At 47.4% G+C, this 15,112-nt stretch overlaps 1 protein-coding gene across 1 annotated transcript in view; it reads right to left on the bottom strand.

The window, feature by feature from the left end:
• Positions 1 to 15,112, bottom strand: part of COL27A1 (collagen type XXVII alpha 1 chain) — a gene marked incomplete at both ends in the record, with an annotated part of 124,429 nt that overhangs the window by 80,391 nt on the left and 28,926 nt on the right. Inside the window, 7 exons of the mRNA XM_079544868.1 lie at positions 1,579 to 1,623; positions 2,819 to 2,872; positions 4,567 to 4,611; positions 6,435 to 6,488; positions 7,322 to 7,366; positions 11,633 to 11,686; positions 13,191 to 13,244. Coding sequence (XP_079400994.1) covers positions 1,579 to 1,623; positions 2,819 to 2,872; positions 4,567 to 4,611; positions 6,435 to 6,488; positions 7,322 to 7,366; positions 11,633 to 11,686; positions 13,191 to 13,244 — 351 coding nt within the window. The remainder of the gene's footprint in view (positions 1 to 1,578; positions 1,624 to 2,818; positions 2,873 to 4,566; positions 4,612 to 6,434; positions 6,489 to 7,321; positions 7,367 to 11,632; positions 11,687 to 13,190; positions 13,245 to 15,112) is intronic.

The following is a 15,112-nucleotide window of genomic DNA, read 5'->3' as shown; positions in this document are numbered from 1 at the left end:
ACCTCTGGATGCCACAGAACCTCTTAGCTCACGCTTGGAAGTACAAATTGACAGCATCTCTCCATTCAAGGTTTCCTGCTAAACCTGCTATCATGAAACAGGGATGGAGCCAAAATTCTCTGAGCAGAACACAGGCCCTCACTTCTCAAGATCCCAGCCCAAATGCCTCATTGGGTGAGAGATTCCCCACAGATCCCAGGGGATCACCAGACACAAGCTTTTCTTGCCTGGAAGACCACGAGCAGCAGCCAAACAACAGCTGGAAGGCTTTGAGCCTACAGCGTGCGCTGCACAGCGAGCAGAGAGCCTGTACCTAACGACAGTTGCTTTGTTTGTTTTACTCTGGTCAATGAGTCATCCTTACATTGCCTGGCTCGCTGCACTTATTCATCGCAGAGGCTTCTGGTACAATTTGTGGATTTAAAGCTGTAAGATTCGGTACAGATTTCCACCACTGCTGTCCCCCTTTCCAAAATCTGCTCCATCTCCCCCCATCCCAGCAGGAGGAGAGCTGCCAGCCCAGATGAGTGTGGCACTGTCGAGCTGAGCTGTCTGCACAGCTTTCACTGCAGGAACACCAAGCAGTGGGTGTGGGATCCTAGAAAGCACGCACTTGCATGCAAGGAGGACAAGGGGAAAGTGATGGATTTTTCAGTGTGTGGGTGAGAGGACATTTTACAAGGAGCCTCTGAGTGCAATGATGTCAGGAGACCGAGAGGCACTCAGGCCAACACGAAGAACAAGGTGCAAAGGCAATGAGAGGCACCAGAGCACGCACACGTCTGCTCTCTGCACTGCCTCCTGGAGAAACAGCTTGATGCAGTTTGGCAAAGGAAGCATGCAGGAGAGCGTGGAAGAAGGCTGAAATGGGAACAACTTTCCCTTCTGCCCTTTTCCTGTTTTCTCTGCTCATTTCTGTACTTTTCCCACCTACTACAGGCAGCACAAAACCCCTTCTATGCGTCTTTCAGCTCCACCTCATATTCAGTCCTACCTGTGTCACCTCTCCCTCCTGGCCAAGCTCTCGGATTTGCCTGGACACAGCAAATACCTCCTTATCTCTTCTGTCATTGCTTTAATTCTGCTCCACCACCAAGGGCAGAAAAGTCTCTACACCAAAATGCACTGGCATTATACAAACCAGGACAGCACAAAGGCTGAAGAGAACCACAATCAACAGAGGCAAATATGATGGGATGGGTGAGAGCACAAAAATTAAATGTAACAGAGCAACAGGGACCCAGGTGCTGCTGTCACAGCGGGGAATTAAAAAGCACATTTAAGGAAGAGGCTGTCTGGAGGGAAAGTATTGGAGAAGAGAATCTGAGCAGTGTAGGATCCAGGGGAGCATGGAGAGAGTGCAACAAAGAACAAAAGGGCAGAGCATGAAAGAAAGGAAGAGAGCAGCATTTGTATCTTCGGCTTTCTTCCTGCTCGAAAAAAGAGACATGGAAAGGTTTGTTTGATCTCCCCACTTAGTTCCCAGCAGAAGATATCAGGGGGCCCAGCCAGAAGCCAGATGTTTTGTTTTCAGTTTCGTTCAGCAAAGTCTGCATAATAGACGAGGAAAAACTTTACCGGCCTACCCATCTTGCCCCTCTTCCCAGGAACTCCAGGGATCCCCTGCAAGGAAAACACAGAGAAAAAAAAGAATAATAGGTCTGGTTGAGAAAGCAAACAGTCAACCAACAATGCAAAACCAAGCGAGAAGAGAAAGGGGAATGCAAAACAGGCTAATGACTGCGGCATTGTTCGGGAATCAAAATGTCAGCTACTTGCAGCGAGAGCAGAAGACAATTAACCTTCACCCACTAACTACGGCCCTCCCTGGGGACGCACGCAGGCAGCATCCACACCCAGGGCTACAGGCTGAAGCTTAATGCCTGCTGGAGCAGTCATTAAGCTACTGGGCTGGAACCGACTGAAGGCCACCGCCAAGGCACTCGCTGGAGAACTTCTGTTTATGTTTCTTATTTAGTTATACAAGCATTAAATCAGCGACTCTCGAGCACAGGGCAGTCCCCTCCCAGGCAGGCACACTCACTCCCACATGCTCCTGGGGCCTCTCTGGTTTTTGGAGCTTGCGTTTGAGGAGGAAAAAGTGAGAATGAAACAGTCTTCGTCTTACAGTGCCCTTCCTTAGGAACTCATGCTGTGGGAAGAGGGAGTCCTTGGGTGGGTAGAGATGAGGCAGGTGGGAGTGCATATGGGAGAAGAGCAAAACAGCAAGGGAGGTTCTGTGAAGCTCTGAACGTGTAGGTTTGGAAAAGACACGGGGGGAGGGGCGGGAGGAAGGGAGGACACGTGGGGACAGCAGCCACAGGGACTTGTCCTTCCATGGGCTTGACTGCCCAACTTGATGCAACTGGAATGAAAGCCACCATCAGAAAACCCCAGCACTGCTCTTCCCAAGAGGCAGACAGCTTCAGCTGGACACCCAAAATGCTGGGGTACAGTGGCTGGGATGTTGCTCATGCGGGCACAGGGAATTCCCACTTATGTTCTCACCATTCCCAATTCAACTAAGATGGACTTAGAAGGAAGAGGAGGGCAAGCTTGGAGTGAAGGACAATACAGAAAAACTGCTCCCCAGTGCATAAGCATAGTCTGATGATCCTGCCTAAAGACTTGGTTTCCTGGAGCCAGTGTCATACAGGGAAAATGGTCTTCTTACAAGGGCAGAGACAGGCTGAAGAATGCATGTTCAAACATTAGGCATGCTTGCCTCCTTTCTCAGAAACAAGGGGTAGAGGTTACAGCAGGCTCTGAAGAACTGTATTCATGCAACACACCAAGGTTTTCTTCACAAAATACTCACTCGTTCTCCATCAGCCCCTGGGAGCCCAAATAATCCTGGAAGACCAATATATCCCTAAAGAAAAGAGGAAACAAGTAGTCAAATACGTTTCTCCATTAGCAGCCAGTCAATCTATCATCCCTGAACAGCAGAGCATCCTCCAGCGTTGGTCAATGGCAGCCGTGATGAAATAAACCTTGAGGCAAGTGTATATGCCCATGGACTGCATGGTGCTGGCTTCCACGATGTAGTCCAAGGGCACATACCCTCACACCAGGGATCATGAGGATTCCAGGGAGGAAGAGCCAGCAATAAGAGACCTTACCTGGGCTGGCTATGAGTGTACCTGAGGGAAACGGAGCTTGGTTCAAAGTTAGCAAGAGTGATAGCAAGAGTAACCCGTTCCTTTCACAGTCACCAGCGATTGCTGCATTTTCAAGCATGCAATGTTTCTGTCCAGCTTTGGGATCCTGCTCAGACAGGACGCACTGCATAAAATGCTACATTTCCTTTCCCTCTCAACAATTGAAGCCTTGTGTTTAATCCTCTTTGCTCAGCAGTTAGCACAAAGTTACCTTGTGTGCTGGTCCTTTGCAAAGGACCGTTTGTGCCAAACATGCAGAATCGAGAGGAAGCGAATTTCAGCGGGGAGCCCCCTCTGTGGCACCTTGCTGTTACAAGAGCCAAATGCTAACAGTGACTTTCTCTCATCTTTCTCTCTCCATCATCACTAAATCTCTTACGGCCAATCCCACCACATTCTTTCACTGGCCCATCACTCCCTTCGGGTCGTGCTTCCTTTGGGGATGACATCCCGCTGGGAAATACAACCGTATCAAAGGATGCTGATATCTTTGCCTCCTGAGCACCAAGACAAACCATCCGACTCCTGCTGGATTGCACTGTAGTGGGTGCACCAGGGAGAACAGTACAGAAGGAAGGTGAGCAAGCTGTGCTCCCCCAGGCCTTCCTCCCTTCCTCCCTTCCTCCCCAGCTCAGCAATACAGCTAGCTAGAGGGTCAGCAGTTGTTTATGCTTTGCAGTTTTTCTAGTGATGAAATCCAGCTGGTTGAATTTATTGCCTATAGAGGAAGTATGACGTGTCAGGGAAGGAGAGGATTTTATTGGGTCAGAAGCTCGTTGTGAATTTATAATTGCGGGAAAAGACCAGAATTTGATTCATGGAAGTCGTAATTGTTAAAGAAAGAGAACAAAATCTTTAGCAACGAGGGAGAACTCCCAGAAATTTTTTGACGAGCAAAATGGGGAGAACAGAAATACCAATATTTATATTTGCACATGAGTTAAAGACGCTGGCTTGCTCTTCTGCATGATGATATAAATCAGTCCCAAACTCGGGGCCGTACCCAGAAGAGTCCATATTCAGCATGATGGAAGACCACTGAGCCACACTTACTGAAATTAAATTGGCCTCAGGGAGCTGGGGCTTGTGGGAACTTCACAATGAGCTTCTGTAGGAATTTGGATCCTGTTCCTCCCTCTGCTGCACCATAAAGGGTAGTGACTTCACATCCTCAGCACTATCAGTGATCTTTGGTCTTGGTACATTCAGAGCTTCATTTCAAGAATGTAACAGTGCCTCAATAAACAAGTAAGTTCCTTGAGGGCCTCTGTAAACAAGGTGTGGAGTCCAAATCCCCCAAATCCAACGACTTTGAAGAATTTGTCTCAGGATTAAAAAGTTAAGCGTAAAAGTTCTTAAGAAGCCCTTAGTAAAACCAAGCAAACACAAATCAAAGGCTGCTTACCCGACTGCCTTTTGGACCAGCTTCCCCTATGGGGCCAGGTAAGCCCTAGAACAGAAGGGAGAAAACAAAGATGAATGTGGATGGGCTTCCATTTGCTTAATAAGCACTGCCAAGTCCCCAGCACTGTCCCTGCGTGGCTCTGCTTCTGAGTCCAATGCTCATCAACAAAGGGGAAACGAGACAAAATGACACCAAAATCAATTCTCCTGCAGCTGGGGAGCTGTGGTTCTGCACACTGTGAGCCTTCCCTGGGGCTGAAGGAGCCCTGATGCAATGAGAAAGCCCTTCTGATTTCTACAGCCAACAGAGCCGTGTAGCAGTGCAGGTGCTGCATATCTCCAACCCTTTTGCAGCATCCACAGCTATGGAAAGAATTAAAAATACATTCCCCATTCCCCTTTCTGTCCCCTCAAAGTGCAGTGAAAAGGAAACCTATAAAAAGGCATAATGAATTTGCACGTTTATTGTCCTCCAGCAACTTTCCAGATCGATACTTCACCAGTTCCAAATGCTGCTGGGGCTTTTTTTTTGGAAGGAGGAATAGTAACGATTAAAAAAAAGCCAAGCCTGTATTTTCCTTAGCTGGCAGCACTGCAAGCTCAGCCTGGGATCTGAAAGTCATGTTGTGCTCTTTTCTGGCTCATGCACTGTTGCCAGTCAGAGGTTTCAGCCATTGGGGCGAAGCGAGCAGCTCTGCCAATGATGCACAAATCAGAGCAGAGCCAAACTCTCATCGCACAGCAGAGCCAGCACAGCTGACAGCAGTAACAAGTAGTAAAATCTCATTAAAGTAAACAGCCCTGATGCTGGATACACACAGCATTCAGATACGCTGGAAAAAAAGCTCCTTTTTCTTTCTTTCTTTCTTTCTTTTTTTTTAAAATAAAATAAAGAGTGGCTTTCTTGACCCAAACCACATCATAAGAAAGTGCTTTTGTCCCTCATATGTCAAGCGCAAATATTTCACCCGGCCTATCTGATGGGCAGCACACAGCTGTGAACTGCTAAGCAGCATTCATTAGCCTTGTATGTCCATTATAGCTCAGGCTACATGAGCCATCTCATGCACGTTCACACCTAGCGTGCAAATCTCTGAGCGCCCTTCAGCACGCAGTCAGGTGCACACAACTCCCACCCGGTCCCACCACCCCTACGTGCCGCCTACCATCAGCCTGGTTTGGGATTTAGGGCAGATCACGCTGCTGACTGTGGGTGGAGGGCAGTTGCTCTGCACGTCTCGCTCGCACTCAGTCCCACACTCAGTGCATCGGGGTAAGAACTCGCATATGAACTCTCTTAACATCAGGAAGAAAACAGAGGCTCTGACCCCGATCTATTTCCCTTCACACATTCCTCCAATCCTGATGTTTTCTCAGAGCCTTTTTTCAACGGAAAACAAAGACTTGATTTTCTTTCATCTTTTTTTCTTGGCAGCTGCAAATGACTCACATATATTGATGGTCTGTGTATAACCTTATACAGATGAATATATACCCATACCAGCAAATGTGAGATTTCAATCAAACCTTTTCAATCAGCAGCTTTCTGCCCCAGGTTTCTAACTTGTTCATGTCATACATGCAAGGATTTGCCTAAAAGTGATGGGTCAGCAGCTCTCAGGCACGCTTTTCTGCTCTGCTATGTTTTAATTTCTGTTCTTTTTTTCTCCCATTCCTGTATCAGGCAGATTTTGCTACAGAAATTCAAGTTGTATCCATCCTACGCACAACATCCTTTCTAACACGTGAGTGAGGGGTCATGGTATCACTGCACTGACTTTCGTGGGCCATGTATGCAGCAGTGCATGTGTTCACTGCCTGCACACCCACAGCCCTACTCTGTGCACAGCACGATGAGATTTACTGCACCTGCCTGCCAGGATAACCTTTGGCACCAGGGCTGCCGGCTGGTCCTCGTTCACCCTTTGGAAAGAAAAGAAAAAGAACAGGGTAAGGGGATGGCCACACACCTGGGGAGCATTTTAGCTGCTTTGAACTGGGGTGGAACGGATTAGATCTGTGATTTAGTCATAAAGCTGTGAAGTAAATCTATAGAGACAAAAATGTGAAAGGCAAACGGTGGAATAAACGGACGGAGCAAAAAGCAAGCAGGAAAGCAAGGCAACATCATCCACACGTCCAGCACGTGTCGGTCTGTGCCCTTCTCCCTCCATCTGCAGTGAAAGCAGCAGATAGTCTGAAACAAGGAGGCTTAGAGAAGGTGTAAGGCTGCATCTATATCTGGCATATGGAACCGTTTTGCTGCTGGGGAAGCACTGCCAAAATTCTTCAGAACTAAACGGATTCATGTATAATATCCTTTAACATCATTGCTAACAGGGCCTGCTATTCATTGCCCTTTTTTTTTTTTCCCTGAACTGCAAACATCAGACCTAACCAAATAAAGGGGGGAAGGGGGAGTGGGGAATGGGCTCTGGGAGGGAATTACATGTTAGTACTTAATCCGATGCAGCTAGTAAACTCCAGCTGAAATTAATGTAAGAGAAGGAAGGGGGAGCAGGGTAAGCTGGTATTTTTTCCACCACACAGACCTAACATGGTTGAGCAATAAAAATTAGAAATTAAATTTAGAAACCCCGAGGCAGCCTCCTCCCACCGACATGCAGACTGATGTGCTGTGCCTCCCATGTGTGCACGGAGCTCCCTGCTCCCACTGATGTTGTACAGCACCCAAAGCAGCGACAGTCATCCCAACCCTCTCTGTAGGATCAGGGCTGGGAGCTGGGAAGACTCACCTGGTCTCCAGGGTGACCTGGTGGTCCAGGGTAGCCTTTGTATCCCTGTTGAAATAGGGTAGAAAAGATGAATAAGAAAAAAAAAGAATGGTTTTGGTCTGAAGTTCTCTTTGCAAGTAGGACTGATGTTCAGGGAAGAGGCAGTTCTTTGGGTTTGGAATGGGACCACACCACCACAAGCTTTTACCACGCACTGCCCAAATCTTGCTGATGTTCTCAGGCTGTGCTGGAGGCTGCTCAGCAAGGACTTGCTCCATCCACAGCCAGAGGGCTGCAGCTACACTCAGGTTTGTAACCCACACTGTTCCCCTTAATCCTTAGGAAACCACAGGCTTATAGGACAGAGGGTTTGGGCAGGTGCAGAGATGTTTGCATCTCAGCTGTAGGCCGTGTAGCTGAAGGCCGTGGTGAAAGCACTGATCATTTCTGTACCGTTTCACCCAGCCATCCTTGCTCCAAGCCCTACACATCACAGGTCTCTTGCATTTTGGAGAAAACCCTCACTTTTGTTTTAGAACTGGAAATGCCACAGGAAACACCAGCAAAACCATTTACTATCACAGGAAGCTTCAGTTTGGTTTCCAGCTCGAACTTGTCTCACTTCCAGCTTTTCTAATCTAATTATTATAAGGTGTGACAAGATCCAGAGCCCTTCCTTATGGAGCTACCTAAAATGGTGAGCAAGCTGTCTCTTAACTTGCTCTCTTCCAAATTGGAGTTCCTTTATGCAACTTGCTAGCAGGCAGGTGTTGCAGGCTTCAAATCACTCTCACAGGTCTTTCATAAATCTGCTTCGGTTTTTCTGTATGTTTTTTTTAATGCAGGACAAAGGCAGCCTGTTCAGCTGCAGACTGATCAGCGTGTATTTGGAGTCCTCTTTCCCCAGGATTTACCTACAGTCTCTTTCCAAACACCAAGGAAATTCTGCACATGGCAGGCACGTCAGGTTTTTTGCTCTTTCCCTGAATCTGTTGCTTCAGCTATTTAAAACTCATCTCCATCAGGTGGAGTCAGAGCAGATGAAGAGATTACAGTAGGAGTGGTGAGGCACTGGGATAGGGTCAGAGAGGTGGGGGATGCCCCAGCTCTAGAGACACCCAAGGCCAGAGCTGGATGGGTGTCTGAGCACCCGGTGGGGCTGTGGGTGTCCCTGTTCACTGCAGGGAGTGGGACCAGATGGCTTCTAAAGGTCTCTTCCAACCCAACCCATTCTATGATTGCATTCAGTTACAGAGGTGATTAGCTGGGCTACTAGAGAGATTAAAACAAGGCAGAACATTAAACTTGAATCAAATGGAGAGAGAAAATCAACACAAAACAATCCTTGCACAAATACTACACAAAAAAAAAAAAAAACCCACCAGAACCAACAAACCCAAATGCTTTCACAGTGGGTTGCAATTGCTCTTTGCTGCTCTCCCCATCCCAGCCCAGAGCATCCTGCACACACTGGGAGCACCCCATGTCTGGAAGCTATGACCAGGTCTGGCTTGGTCAGCTCTTGGCCTCCTGTTTCCCTCACCAGATGAACCCAGGGCTGTTTCTGCTCCCAGCTCCACACCTCTGCTTAACTGCTTTTTTATTCTTCCCCTGGGCTATTCTAGACCTGCAGCCTAAGCCTTTGCTGGCAGAGGTATGCAATGTTCTCAGCCATCCTGGCTACTACCCACTCCCCTTTGCATTCCTCCTCACTTGTTATTTCAGACATTTTGGCCTGGAAAAATGTCGATTCCCTTTTCACCCATTCTCCCCTGCTCGACCTCGCTGAGGATCACGGCTTCTCCTTCTGATGGAGCTGCACTCCCCCAAGAAAGCACTGGTTAACCTGAGGACCACTGGGCTACGGGCTGTCCCTTCTCTGGACCTCCAAATGGCCTTTTCTCTGAGTGCTGTTTGCATGTTTTTGTCAGCAGCTCCTGGAGCAGGACCAGCAAGGTGGGATCTGCTGGAGATGGGAACCTGGCCCTTGAGATCCCACCTTGCTGATCTGCTCCCTGGCTCTGGTATTCCCTCACTCTGAGCATCCCCTGAGCTCATGTCAGCTCCAAGCACTGCACTGCTCTCTCTGTAATGGCAAGTGAATTGCACTCTAGTTAGGTACGTACTCTACTGCTGTTGCATCATATTAAATACACTCCTTGCTATTTATAGTGCTCTGAATGTGTGGTTTTTTTCACAGTATACTGCAGTTATTTTTGTCTCGGGTTAATTATAACGAGGAGAAAACAGAAAAGCTTGTATAAGCTAAAGTTGGCAGGAATGTGAAAGCATTTACCTGTTAATCCTCTTCAAATAGCACTAAAATGACAGGGCAGAGGGTATGAAAACAACAGCGTTTGCTCCTTTATCCAAACACTTCCTGATGATTACAGGGTGTTCGACACATAGGACTGTGATTCAGAAAGGAAATTGCACTCCAGTGAAAGATGTGCTCATCTGTGATGATATTTATAATCCACGCTCTCCCAGCTATAAAGGGCCGTCCTGCACTCCGATAGGAAATAAGGAGTGAAGAGGGCAGGGAATGAGATCTGCATGACAGGATGTGTTTGCAAGCACTGAGCACCTCCCAGCTCTGCCTTTAGTCCCCAGATGACTTCAGCAAAGCTTCTAAGAATCACAGAATCCTTATGGCCAGAAAAGACCTCTAAGACCACCAAGCCCAACCACCAGCCCATCATCCACCCCATTAGCCATACCCACTCTCTCCCTGCTGCTGTCCCACACAGTCTGGCGCTTTGCTGCAGCCATGGGCTCTGCGCAGCCCTTGTGGCCGATGGCAACAACGCAGCATGATGCTGAGATGCATCTGCGTGGCAGATCAGACTCTCCAGCCCTACAAGGAGCAAAAGGTTTGCATCCAGAGGGCCGGCTCCACACTGCAAGTCCCACTGCCCAAAACCATCTGCCACTTGGTTGTGACTCCAGCTCATCCTACTGAGACGTGTATTTTATGTAGTGAGAAAAGTGTTTTCTTTCTTCTGCCTCTTTGAAAGTTTCTACAGAGAGTTTTCAGATCAAAGCCCTCAGAATTGCCCTTCCATGCAGTGAGCGGGAGGGCCGTCCATTTCCAAGGCGTTCCTGCTTGCTGGTAGCCAAATTGTGTTGCCTATTTTCAGCCAAACACCAGCATATTTTCACTGGGAGGATGCCAGCAGGGAATCCAGATAAAAAAAGATTTTTTCCAAACATTTCTCCAACAGCTGTAATTTTTTTCTTAATGCAGGATGCTAATAAAAGCCAGGTTACACCAAAACCACTGCCAGGCTAGAGCTACTGGGAGGTGCTTTTTTAAGCTGCACCAAAGGAAAAAATTCAGCATCCAACTTGCTCGTTACAGAGAGAAACAGAAGCATATCCCTGCCTCTGCCCTGTCCTGGGGGAGCCAAAATCAAATGTGAAGGCCATGTGCTAGACTCAGGAATGTTGGTTCAATCTCCTATTCCGTCTCCACTTTTTCCCACCATGGGACCTTGCTCTCCTGACATTGTTTTGCTGATTGCAACCACAAGGTTTTGCTTTATGAGCTGTTATATCAGGAAAATGATACTCTTTACACTGCGTTTGTTAGAGTTTGTGACTGCAAAAGAACACTAATTAATCCCCATACTGCTCCTAGCTCCACACAGCACTCAAAGCACAAGAGAGAAGAAAACAACCCTAGCTTCTACTTCTTCCAATTTCATCCCAATATAAAGCATACAGTGAGCATGGAGAGGGAAGGTTTCTTTCAGCCTTCTACACATCTTCTTCCTCTCCCCAGAGTCTTAATGCATACATGAGTGGGTGTTTGTATGCAGCTAATTGGGCTATGGAACAGCAGCACAACTTGAACGGTTCATTTACCAACGGAGTACCCATTTACTGATGGAGTACTTGAACCAAGATGCTAGTTTTAACCATTCAGCTTTGCTATGTCAGCATCGGCTCCCTGGGGAGGGCAGTCACATCTGGTGAGCCCAACTATCAAACAACCTGCATAGCTTCTAGAAAACCAACCCAACCTACCAACACAGCCTGGAACTGGAAGGTCAACTCAAGCGTCCTTGATATAGAAGAGCTATGCTCTCACACTCAGCGTATGGATTGCTGAGTGCTGCTATGTGGGTTTGTACACTTGGACATATGCACATGCTCTGCTGCAACATAAATGCGAGGATGGATGTCATGTTCCAACCCTGTGAGTGCTTTTCTAGGTGTAGGCATATTGCTGGTGATGCTAATGTTGAAACAACAGTGTGGTAGAGTTACAAGAGGACATTTTGAATTAGAAATCGTGATTTCGTTCACTAGTAAAGGACAAATGCTTACCTTTCTACCAGGTGGCCCAGGGAACCCAGTCAGACCAGGTAAGCCCACATCTCCCTGCACAAAACAAGACACTTGCATTAGTTTTCAGCAACATTTTCCCTGTGCTTAATGTACTGTTACTGAAGTTATTTTGCCTACAGCAGTACCCAACTATTGGCATTTCTAATTGCAACTCTGCCTGGATAAGTGTATATTTGAACGCCACCTCTATTAACTGGCTGATATAAATAATAGACCCAGCTAATCAATGACAGCTGCTGCTGGAGTCCAGCTTAAAATGCTTAAAAAAATAAAAAAAAAAAAGATCTCATTCAGTCACATGCTTCATTTGCCTTTAGTTGGGTGTTTAAATGGCCAAGGCAGGAAAGATGCAGCATTTAAATGCAACTGGAACAACAGGTACCTCCTGCCAAACCCCGTGGCTGTGCTCCACACTGGCTCAGCCCACAGCTCAGTTCAGATGACTCTGATGGTGGAGTTACTTCACCTACAGAACATGAGCTGCACCTCTGTGGGCTGCTGGGGGGAGAGATATGTCAGTGACTTTCTGGAAAGTCCTTCCAAGCATTTCCCTTGGCAACCAATAATTATCTTTTCCAAAAGAATCTGGCGTACTGCAAATCTCACCTCCAGCTGATGTACCCAAACCATCACAGAAGTGAGAAGCTCTTTGGTGTGAGCATGCTAACATCCGATCCATTAGTTCAAGCCCATTTGGGCCTCCTTTGATTAGAGTGAAAAAATCCTTCCAAGATTCCAGCATTGTGCCGTGCCTGCTTAGTGAAAACACTCTTGGAGTATCGAGCTTGAAAATTAGGCATCACTCCAAACTCCTGCTGGAAATTCCTTGTTTCTATTACTGCTAACAGGAACAAAGCCTTGTTAACATGAGCTAAAAGCAATCTGGATCTCTCCCCTTCTTGCAATGAGCATGCTTGCAAGAAAACAGTTCCAGATTGTGCGGGTGGATGGTTTCCATGTGATGCCATTGTGATACAGCCCCAGACATTTCCAAAGGCACCTCGTGCTGTTAAGTTAAACGTGTCGTTTCAGACTCAGCCACCTCAACGTTTGTGTCACCCTGAGCTCACAGCCCCACAGGGCACTGAGGCATCTGGTTTCAAACAGAGGGTCTGAGCTCTTCATGGCTGATGCTTTCTATTAACGGTGCATTTATAGCAAGGCTTATGATGAGAGGAAGAAAACCAGGCCTCTCGTCCTGGATGTGAATTACGAAGTATTGTGCAGCCACTACGGAAAGAACTAATTGAGGTAGATACTGTGAAGCCCTGATTGCCTTTCTATTCATTCTAGACCTCTCTGAGGCCTTGTGGCCTCTGTAAAATTCACTCAGCTGTGAAACTGCAAAAATGGGGCTTGTCACTCATTGGGAAGAATTGGCAGAGCGCATGGCCCTTAACTCAGCTAACCCGCTTTAGTGCTGAATCCAGAGTCCCAAGCCTACACGAGCAGCTGTGCTGCCCATGGCTGCAGCATGGACCCCCTCCACGTGCAGGCACAGGGCTTGAAGCACAACGTGACCTCAGTGCCACCTCACCTTTGGTCCTCTGCGAGCTTTTCCAGGCGACAGCCCAGGATCACCTTTCTGACCCTGAAATGAGAAACTTAAATTAATGACGTCACCCACAGACCCGACTCATAGATGTGGTCTTGCTTTCATCAAGCCCCCAACTTAGGCCCACCATTTGGTTTCACCTGTGTCTTCTTCCCATAGCTCAAATGCATTAAAGCCCTCAGGAATAGCTCTGTTTTGCCAGGGCTGGTTTTGACAAGTTAATACTGCTGCTAAAGCGCTGAGTTTTAAATAGTATTTGACAGTATTAAATTGACTAAAAAAGGATGTCTGGAAGAAGGCGATGTCAGGACTTTTGATACTTATTAGATCAGACAGCTGTGATTTCTTCCTTGCCTACAACTACCATCACAAAAATAATTACCAAGCTATTATTGTGGATAAACCATCCTTAACAACTTCCTAGCTGCTGTTGTTTTCTTTAACTGTGGGGAACAGATGAAACTGGAGAGAAAGTTACACTAATTAGACACCATCAGCAGCCAGAGCAATTGGGAGGCGTTCAGGCTGGCAGAGGAAGAGGCACACTTTATCTTAAGTGGCAGTATGCATTATTTTCCTGTTTAACAGCCGTGACAAGAGAAAGTACAACCAAAGGCTGATCTTCTGATAGGATTTCAGCAGCTTGTCAACAGCTAATTCCAGGAGAGTCCTTGGAAAATCCCAGGTTAAAGTCTTAAAAGGTGGAAAGGTGGGAAAAGAGATAGAAGCAGGAAAAAGGGGACGAGATTTGCAGTATGCCAGATTCTTTTGGAAGAGATAAGTATTGGTTGCCAAGGGAAGTGCTTGGAAGGACTTGAACCTTACAGAAGAATATTATTATCTGCTAATTGGTGTTTCTCATTAGCAACATGAAGGTCTAGCTACGGCCAGCTGAGCAGCTTCTCCATGCAGCATCACTGCATCTGACACACCTTGCACCCCCCCTCCTCCTCTCCCACCATCCACCACAAGCTGTAAGGCTTGGGGAGTGAGACGGCTTGGCTATGGACTGTAGGGAGCGCTGCCAGCTCAAGGCAGATGAATCTGTAGTTTCTGAATGAAGGCTGCCTGGTTTCCAAGCACTACATGAAGTCATGCAGACAATCTTGCTTTGCATGCAGCTGTTTTCAGGCAAGTCTCCCACCCTGAGCTGTCTGTGGGTGCTTGAGATCACAGCTACTCGCTTCAGCAAAATTACTGTAATGCTGCAGGTAGACATCCACCACCTCCACCAGCCTTCCCAAGGGCTCGGTGAGATGTCTCTCACATCGCTCCCTGGTGAGGTCCAGATCATGTTAGCTGTCTGTGCCTTGTGTTCTATGCTTTACACTGCTCTGATCCTCACACTGGTGGGGAGATCAGCCACAGTGGGATCACACTTTCCTAAGATTAAATAACAAGAGTGCATCGGGGCCAGCGAGACAGATGGCTGATGTTGAGGGCTGAGGCTGAGGAATGCCCAGCTCCTCCTGTGCAGCAGCCACACGGTGACATTTACCCTAACCTCATCCATCAGCCCCTGCCTACAAGCCTTCCCATCCCAACCGACGGAGCACATTTCCTTGGAAAGGAAAATGCTTTCTTCTGTTTTTATCCATATCTGGGAGAAGCCGACAGCTGTGAAATTTAAACACCTCCGCTTCGCAATCCCACTAATAGTATTTCAAGCATCAGTGGCACTACAGCCAAACCATCCGCTAAAAGGAAAATTCAACTTTGCCTACCGCAGTAATGAGGAAGATTCCTCTGGAGCAGCTAAGCAAAACACACTAACATCTGGGGCCAAAGGCTTCTGTATGAGAGGTACAAACCCAGTTGCTGTGATGCCTCTGGAAAACACAGCCTGCTGGCGGGTACCTCCCAGTCCTGATGCTGCTGGGCATCCTCACCTCCACTGTACTCAC

Source organism: Tetrao urogallus (assembly GCF_951394365.1).
Source record: "Tetrao urogallus genome assembly, chromosome: 19".
NCBI classification, from domain to species: domain Eukaryota; kingdom Metazoa; phylum Chordata; class Aves; order Galliformes; family Phasianidae; genus Tetrao; species Tetrao urogallus.
The sequence above is the reverse complement of the archived record's forward strand: the minus strand, read 5'-3'. Positions and strand labels throughout refer to the sequence as shown.